Source organism: Phaethon lepturus, unplaced genomic scaffold (assembly GCF_000687285.1).
Source record: "Phaethon lepturus isolate BGI_N335 unplaced genomic scaffold, ASM68728v1 scaffold5836, whole genome shotgun sequence".
NCBI classification, from domain to species: Eukaryota; Metazoa; Chordata; class Aves; order Phaethontiformes; family Phaethontidae; genus Phaethon; species Phaethon lepturus.
Window position 1 is genome coordinate 47,565 of NW_010546824.1, and position 9,938 is coordinate 57,502.

The 9,938-nt window shown below is 36.7% G+C and overlaps 1 protein-coding gene across 1 annotated transcript in view; it reads left to right on the forward strand.

Annotated features, from left to right (window-relative positions):
• LOC104622595 (glutamate receptor ionotropic, delta-2-like) overlaps positions 1-9,174 on the forward strand; it is a 47,016-nt gene extending 37,842 nt beyond the window's left edge. The window contains exon 5 of the mRNA XM_010289430.1: positions 9,032-9,174. Coding sequence (XP_010287732.1) covers positions 9,032-9,174 — 143 coding nt within the window. The remainder of the gene's footprint in view (positions 1-9,031) is intronic.
• Positions 9,175-9,938: the final 764 nt, after the last annotated feature.

Consider the following 9,938-nt stretch of genomic DNA (forward strand, 5'->3'; position numbering starts at 1 on the left):
TGGGTAATCTCTTCCTATTTAATGAGGAAACAGCGCTGAGCAATGAGCCTTAGTATGCAAGTCAAATGCCAGAGGCACATCCAAACAGATGCACAGCAGTAGCAAATAGAGGATTTTCAGAAGGGGGTTGCAAGATATGAAATATAACTTGGACGTGATTACTGGCCAGCAGTAACCAAGACTGACAAGGTAGCATGGTAATCTCTCTTTCAGACTGGAGCTGGCTCATCTTGGCCTCCTTGGTAAGAAGTGGGAGCGAGTCTACAACCTACAAGGTTATGCATATACCCTCAGGTTAGCTAGCTTCCAGAGTAGTTGATAATGATCTATAAGCATGTATAAGATGCAGATTATCAAAATAATTCACAGATTTCAGATGACTTGGAGTGATTTGAAATAAGCCTGAAGGGAAAGAAAGATCATCTGAGATATTCTCCCTGTCACATAAAGGGGAGAAATAAATGAGGAGAGCTTTCTTTTGTGGATCATTGCTTCCCTTCTGGGAGGGCAATGAGGGCAGTGCTTCCCAGACAGCTGAAAGGAAACAATCTTCCAGGGAGCAAGTGTAATGAGATTAGTGAGGGGATCATTACACTAACAACAACAAACGGGCGAGAGTTATTGGTTGTTTAGTTCAGAACTAAGACATTAAGGGGGAAAAAAAATTCATCAGGGCACCAAATGACAAAGTGAACACATTCTTTAGTTGCCCATAGACCAGTGCCAGAAATCTGAGTAATAAACAGGAACAGCTGGAATTACTCACTTATGAATATAGATTTGGTCTTTGTTGTATTACTGAAGTCTAGGAGGAACATATGACACTATGAAGCACTGAAAGACAGATGGACAAGGTGGGCAAACAGGGAAGAAGAGTGTCACTATGTCAAAATGGCATTAGGTTTTTCAGAGGCATTGAGAACTTAGAAATAATTGATCGTCATTTGTTATGGGACCATGTGCTAATGGCTGGAGCACAAAATGAGATGGGAGTCAATGTCTGCTGTAGACCACAATATCACACTGAAGTAGTGGATGATTTGCTCCTGTAGTGCATATCTGTGATGTGTAGGGGAAAATGTGAGATGTTGTAGGGGAAAATGTGAGATGTTGTAGGGGTTTTCAACCTGTATGATGTGTGTTTCAAGTCTTGGGCTGCCCATGCTGAAGCATCTTGAATGCACCTTTAGAGCAGATGGAAAGAAAAAGGAACATTGATCACACCAAAGAGTTAGAAGCTACAAACTCCAGGAAAAATTACATGGGGAGCACGTGTACACAGAGGTGAGTTGAGAAAAACAGGAAGAAGGGCTTTGAAAATTTTATCAGGAGCTAAAGAAACCTTAGTGATAATGGTGCATTAGGTGAAGGTGGTACCATTCAAAATAGTTATGCCAGAAAGGCAATAAATATTTCTCTTCTGTGTTTGTGAAAAAGCAAATTAAATACTTTCCATGTCAAGAGCAACTCAAGAGGATGTTAAATGGCAGCAACTAATGTCAGACATTTTCAAATCAGCAAATCCAAACAAATTTCACAGAAATGTTTTGAAAAAACTGGCTAAGGAGCTTCCAGGACCACTGTTTGTTGATCTGAGTCCTGGCATGTTGGGCAGGTTTTAGAAAGCTGACAAAAAAAAACCTAATGGAAAACCCAAAAACCAAACTCAACCTTCAACTCAAGTGTTTCTTCCATCTTAATGTATGGATGTAACAACTTGAAAGACTTCACAAACACAAATGCTTAACAGTTCCAAAAGATGTCACCATTAAAATGTCTGGTATTGAAGGTATATATTTATACAAAACATTAGTATTTCTCAAAAAGTACAACAGTCCTTCTCCTCAAAATCATGCAGAGAAGGAGGAGGAAGCCTTTAGAGGGAACACCAAAAAGGAAGCCAAAACATATCCATGGTAAGGACAACAATGGCATACAGAAAAATGTTTTATAATGTATTGCTGGGACACTGAACAGCACCTGAAGAGAGAGAATACTGCTGGAAACTGATAACAGAGGATACACAAGGAGATTTTCAATATAAACAGAGATAGGATATGTTTGGTTTGTCCCTTAAGCACAGTATTTGACATAAAAGGACTCGTGTTCAGCAAAAAGAATAGGTCAGCTATAAACTCAGAAGAGTTTTAATGCTTTTGGAGTAGGCATATGAAAATGTCTCCTCTATCAATGGTATGCTAGGAAGGTAACATCAAAAATCTATCTAATACTTCAAATTTTAAGACTAATGAATACCAACATTTCCATGCATTTACAATGGCTCTACTACATTTATTTTTATGGTAAATAGAAGAAAATATGAACATTTATAAATATTTCAACATTTTAAAATGTTTCAAATATCTCTTTTGAAGAGTTTTTTGTTTCTCATTTACTTCATGTTTATTTTTAGAAAACTAGTATGTGAGAATATTTTGACAATGAAAATCCCCACTACACGACTTTTTTTTTTTTAATATAGTAGTAAAAGTTACTTGATCTTTTGGATTTGATGGAAGCTTTTATAATCACTTTAGTAAAAGAAATTGGTTCCCTTCTAATCTTACTAATTCCAGTGAAGAAAAAAACCCCAATTCTTATAACTTACTACCTTATACTTTTGGAGTATTATCACAGTATTAATAGTAATGATAGTAATAATACCTAGATGCAATGTTCTCTCTTTTGGAAGTAAGACCTGAAGAAATGTTCCATGTGTAAAACAAAATATCTGAATGTCTCTTTTCATATATTTAAAAAAAAAAAAAAAAAATCCTACTTAAAAAAAAAACCCAAAATGCTAGGGGAGAAGCAGGTGGTATGGCGAATAAAAGCAAATGCTGGCTCTTGAACTTGCCCAGACCTTGTAGAATCTGGCTGCTAGCCCTGCCTCATGCTTAGTTTCTTCTCTACTCTCAATCCCCTGCAATCTGCCAATATTTGCAAGGCTAGGGAATTCAGCCACTGATTTACATGCTTATTTGGAAGGCATTACCCATTCAAGGGGCTGTATTCTCCTGGTGAAGAATACATGTCATGCCTGCTGTGGTCAACGGTGTTAACTTCAGCACACACTGTAATATTACAAACTCAGGTAATGACATGGCAGCTTATATGTTATGGTTATGAATGCACTCTGCACAGTTCAAGGAAGAATGGAAAAGTATGGGTGAAAATGAAAGAAAGGAAGAAAAATTCGTGACAAGAGATTTTTCCAACAACTTCCAAGCTGCATTTATTTCACAGCTGCTAGAAGTAGGTGCAGGCTTCATTGACTGTAAAGTATTTGTTTTGTCCCATACAGAACTGAACATTTCCAATTGAAAACAGGAGAGATTTTATATTATCAAGGAAGTTTTTAACAGAACAATAGCAATAGTTAATGCCCTGAAAGATTCTGCTTTTGAAGAGCTCTGCTGTGCAGAGTTTTGTAAAGACAACAGACCTCAGTCAAACTTTAGGTTTTGTTTCTCATGGCAAAAATAGCTGAAATATAAAATGCCTTTGCTGCTTTGTTAATACAAACTACTCCTCTTACACCCACTCTCTATCAAATGTCCCTTTCACAAAGAAAATGTAAGACATACATTGATCTAAACTGTTTGCAACAGAACTCTGCACTTTATATTTGTGCAAATTGAACTTGCAGATGCACAGCATAATTGATGTGACTGTTCTAACAAGCTAAAGGCTAAACTGCAGCCAGCTCCCAGTCCTTTGTGGTTTTTTCCAAAGGCCGATAATTCACTGAATGTGGACAGAATTTTTGAGAGAAAAAGCAAAACGAAAATCCATCTCCAGGTAACTCACCCTATTATTTCTTCACCTTCCTTTTCCAAGTACAACAAAGATCCTTGCTTTCAAGTTTGATAGTATTAGAGTTCCTCAACAAAACAGTCACAATTAACATCTTTTTCATGGTTCTCAAAATTGTCTGAAAAAATCTGTCTAAAACTCCTTACACAGAGATTCAGCTCACTGCAGACCTCTAGCAGAGACTATTGCAGCTTAGTTGAAATTTGACAACATTATTTGCAATTAAGATACATTCTTAAAGTGAGAATGGTAGCGTAGCCTTGATGGTAAGCATTGGTGACAAATTGAGTTTTGTCTGTAATAAGAACCTAGTCTTTGGGGTTTCTCTGGCAGCTGTGGTTATCACAAATAGAAATTGCAAGCTGTGGTACTTGTAATGTCCTTCCTGTAGGAGAAGGGCAGAGCCTTCTCATGCAAGCCTCTCTCTTCACATATGGACTGGCTGCAGTAGACTCCCAGTCCAGCTCTCTACTCCCCCCAGAAACCATTTAGTAATTTAGAAATTTTAGTAATTTAGAAATAATTTAGTAGAGTTATCAAATTCAGGACATAGAATGACGGTGGGTTTTATGTTTTTTCTCTCTGTGTATTTTTTTTATAAAGTACATTTGAATAATTAATCTTCAAAAGGCATTATTGTTCTCAATAATCAGTTCCAAGTCTTCTCAAGGTTGTGGGCTCTATGATGCCAAGCTATTTTGCTTTAGTAATAGTAAAAAAATCATTCTTGAGCTGTTAAGCAAATGAATTTTATTTATAAATATTGTGCATTTCCAGTGAAGTTGTTTAATCAATATTAAATCAGAGAGAGACGTTACGTTGCACATTTACTGCCTGGGTGACTAGTAACAAAAATTGCATCACTTTTTAGCAGGATGGCTGCCACCAGGCTTGATCTCAGAAATGCCAACTGTGGTTAAAAACTCTCCGAGAAACATTTTGCTATTTCTTTTCATCCACAAACAAGATTTTTTTCCATTTCTATCCAAAACACTTTCATAGGACTGGACTACACAGATGAACGCTGTTTTTCTTCAAGCAAAGAGCTGACAAATCCCTGAGAACAAGATGATCGGAAAAACAGCTTATGCGTTTTGAATTATTCACATTTAGTCCAGAATTATAGAATACCAAGATCTCACCAGGCTGTGATCTTCAATTTCCCTGTTTTGCCCTTTTTTCTCATGATTTCATTCCTCCTCCTTGCCTGTAATACTCTCTTGTGATTTTTTTACTTGAAGAAAACTTTAAACTTACTGCTAACAAGGGAGAATAACTTAAAAGGTATTAGAAATCTATATAGGAATTTTATAAGTTCATATTTTATTTCCTAAGGTGGATTTTTCCTGATGTTTAGGTCTGTCATAATTATACATTGTATTGTTTGCATTGTCAAGACAATGTATAATTTTTCTTGCCTTCTGATACTTAGCTTGAAGCACTTGGAAAGAAATGGGAGTAAATAAAAATTCATAACATAAGTTGCAGTCTAAGCCTGTCATTTGAAGTAGGCCAGCATTAAACTGGTCTAGGATTGATGAAGGAGAGCTGCATTAGATGTGAGTGGGAGGACTAAAAGTAATGGCTTTCACTGTCACTTCTACAGTAATTCAGCTCTTTCAGAAAACTCCCAATGAGATTGCTTTTTGCTAGTTCAGTTGACTCTGGAAAATATTTTTTCCTTCCTGCACATGCAACCTGAAAATTTTAAAGGCAGATTAGATTTTTAAATAATTTTTAATATACATCAAAAGTGTCGGCTGAATTATACTAGGAGCTGTGGCCACACATAGGTGATATACAGGTGGTGGCATTTTGTGCTGCATTATACCTTCTGCCAATGTATTGGAAGGATCAAGGCTAAAGAATAATACAGCCTTTGTATTCATTTGAGATCTGTCTCTTAAGATGACAAATCAAGTCTAGGACTGATGCTGACAAACTGTCACCTTTAATTTCAATTTGCTTCATAAGTGGAGCTCAGTATTTTTAAGTGTTGCTTAGCATGCTACAGCAGTAGTGTTTTTAGTGTAACCACAACCAGCATGGTAACGCCCCTTGATGAATTTCGTTATAGGAATGAGGTGTGATGGGACAGATTTTTCTCTGGTCACCAATCTGTGTTTACAACACATGAGGTGTCCCCCTTTGCCATTAGGGGTTATTAAGCTTTGCTGGTATGATATGAAAGATAACAGCAGGGAAAGACTTGTTTTATCTTCTTGGTTCCCTTGCATTGTGTGTCCTGTGCGTAGCCCCTCATAACTAGAATATGCTGTCATCTATAAAGTTGTCCATGCACCTGAAAGTCTTACTAGATATTGGGAAGCAGAGCCCTGGGAGGTTTGCATGCATGACCCTTCTGCTTTCTAATTTACAGCCAACAGCAGCAACTGTTAGGTCTGTAGCTCTTTTTCGTAGTAATGTTAATAGAAAACCAATGATTGTTGCTCTCCTGAATTATTTGGTACTCTTCTGCATTGAGAAAACATGTAAATTTGGACTGAAGGAAAACTCTGGAAAGTTTTATTCCTAAAACAAAATTGGGGGAAGGGAGTAAAGAGGTTTCTTAAGGTGAGCTGTCATGGTGCGGGAAGTGTTTTAGCAAACAGCACAATAGAACAAGACTGTATCACATTAAGTCTCCTAATAGATGCCAAAGAAATGTTACTATGGCAGTAAAAGATCTCCTTTGATTTTTGTTTGTTTCTTTCCTTCACTGGGAGAGGTGGAATACCCTGCCTGTACTGCTTAAAAGTCATGTACTGATGCAGTTGCAGTGTCAGTCCTGCTTTAAGAAGCATCGGTGCAAAGATTTAGAGTAGGGGCAGGAGTGATGAATTATTTTGATATATGTCTCTTTTACATGTACTTGGATGCAAGCTTTGTCCTCAAGCTTAATTTATTGACTGATGATGTAGATGGTACAACTATGAATTAGGAACAAGAATTCACAAACATCTGGGTGAACTAAAAGCACTTGGGATGATCAGCACTCACAGTTTTTAAAAGTCTGTTGTTAACATGGGTGTTAAAAACTAAAAGTGACAGTGAATAGCGAGGACAATGTCCCCGACGTATGGCAAAACTGCACCGTATGAACAGTGGGGCAATGCTGTGACTGAGGGGTCTGTGATGGCCTTCATGGTCACTTGTTGCACAGCATCCTCTCTTGAAAACTGGAAGGCAGGTGTGTGACTTTCAGTGGAACTCTCTTTTCTGACATTTCTTTTCAATAAAAAGTGACAACTTAAAGTGTTACTCATTAAGCTAAAAAATGAAAATGCAAGGATGTCCACGAGATCATTGGCTGCTTCTGTATCACTCTACCTATTTCAATTCAATAGGAAGATTATCTGCAGGGATTGGCACCTGAAAGTTAAAAGGACAAACAGCCTCTTCCAATACATTGATATTGCTGTCTGCTCTTTTCATTTTATTAAAAATAATTTTAAGTTAAATATTCTAAAGACATTGCAAAAACTTGTAAAATAGAAATATTCTATTAAAAATAATTTAAAATTTATGCAGGAGAGAAAACCAAATCTTCAGATGTTGAATTAATGTTCATCTTCGAAAGTCCTTATATTGAAATAATATCTCCCAATCTGATCAGTAGATTCTTATTTCAGATAATTACATGACATCTTGGAAATAAAAGGAAATTTACTTCTGACTACACAGGTCTGATATAGATTTTTTTCTTTCAATATTGGAATTCTTAAAAGGCAGAGGATTTCAATGCTTATATACCAAAAATATAAATTGAGTCAGTTATTATTTCACGTATGGTACAACTCACATCACTGAAGTAGGAAAAAAGCTTTAAATTTGTTTATTGTATGGTGATGCAGAGTTCCTAATGTTTTGTGTAGGTAGGACAAACTTTGAACAAAACAGTAAGATGATCCTTCATATTCAAGCATTGATTATATATCTAGTTTGTGTACATAATTGAAAATTATTTGTTCTCAGAATGGGAAAAATTGTAATTTATATTCCTATTAAACATACTTTGCTGGGGAAACATGGAGATTTTACATAAGTGAAGATCCAGCACAAAATACACTACAGATGATTGAATCTGTAACAAACTGCTTTTGCTTTTGAAAGTTCCAGCTATTGTACCATCATAAGATTTTGCATCTGAAAAAGCTACCTCAAAAATAATGGCAACTTTTCAAATTGCTGAGTATAGGGGGAGAGGAAACAGGTGAACATCTTGAGCTGTTGACTATGGGTGATTGCTGCATTCACCTGTCCCCCCTAGTTACTTGTAGCTGTGACAAAACTTATAATGCAGACAAAATGTTTAAAACAATGAATTTTCCTTCATCTTGATTCATCCAAAACTTAAGAAATTTAAACTTAAGTTAAACTTAAATTAGTGACACATGCTAAAACCTTATAATTGTTTTAGATCCTTGTTTCAATCTAAGAATCTGTATTCATATGTTATTAACTGAAAGAGTTCTTTCAAAGACTCTGAACTAGTGGGTTTTGGGGGCAGCTATTTGAATAAAAACTAATGTTTTTCATGGCTTGCTAAACTGGGCTCTGTTCACACAAGCAGTGGTGTGCAGCTCAGATCCTGGTAGGTTTAGTTGCTGCTAATGTTTTGTTTACATGGCAGTTGAATTTTAAAAGAAATCAACTATGGAAATACAAACCAATTTTGCATTCTTCTTCAGTGTGATTTTTTTTTTTTGCACATCCAAGTTCACTCGCAGCATGTTGTGCACATACATATGGCTCTCACGAGCAACTGCCTGCCTACAGAACTGTGAAAAATAATTGTGTTTTGATGAGGTGTTTTTAACTTCATATTCACAAGAATGTGATAAAAACTTAATTAAAGCTTGTAGATAAGATCTCTAAGGAAAGAACATTGTAAGAATTTACTTTTACTCTTTTTGTTCTGAGATCTTGAAGTCTATTTCTATTACTGGACAGGACTGGCAGATGAACTGCAATTAAAGGCACAATAGCAAAAGAGATTAAATACAGTCATGACAGCTGGCAGTGTGGGCTTCTTTCAGTACTTTTCATTGCATACAAAGTGTGGCTCCAAGTCCTGCTCAGTTCACTAAAGCAACCTGCGTTAGTAGAACCCTGCTGACCTTGGGGTCTAGTTCTCCTGAGCAACGCATGAGCAATGAGGATCTGAATTTCCTTCTTCCAAATGAAAATTCTTGCTTTTCCTTCTTCCCCACAGGAGGAGAGGTTCCATACACAACCCTGGCAACCCGACTGATGATGGGGGCTTGGTGGCTTTTTGCTTTGATTGTCATCTCCTCCTACACGGCAAACCTAGCAGCTTTCCTCACCATCACACGCATTGAGAACTCCATCCAGTAAGTTGATAATGAATTGAGGGAAAGAAGCATGAACCTACATATACACATGTAGAGGGGTATGAATGTTCTCCTTAAATGTGAGAAAAGGGAGAATTTTTTATCATCTTGAAAAGTAGTTTGTAAGCTGAAAAAATAGCAATATACCATAGACTTCCAGTCTCCCTGGAGACACTTTGTCTTTAGGATCATAATTGTTGGCCTTTGGCAGATATTCTTCTGTGGTACATACCCATACGTATGTATGCACGCATATATATTTTGAAAGAAGCAATTGAGTTTAAGACAAGCAGTGTATCAGTATTTGAAATGGGAAAGTATAAATTGTTGCTGTGTGTTCTCAGGTTATGCTTTCCATTCAAATACATCCCACAGTATTTGTGCTCTAACACTTTGTTCAGAAGGAGCCCAATGCTTCTTCAATGTATGGGGAGCTCAAAGTTGAATTCACCTTCTCTTGCCAAGGCAAAGATGTGTCAATAGTAACAAACAATAAAAATTCATTTACTAGTCATCTTGGCTCTTTCTGCTCCCAGGTGCTCTCTTACTACATTAACAGATCACATCGTTGTCTTTTTTTTTTTTTTTTTTTTTTTTTTTTGTCTATTGGTTCTTTTGCTTCATGCCTCCATAACGCCAATGTCCTTGTCTTCTTCTATTTGTTTTATGGTGAACTGTTTTCCTGTCACACCTTCTAATCCTTTTTTGCAAACCATCTCATCTCTCCATACCACAGGAACCTTTCTAGGTCTCCTACCCTCCTGCTCT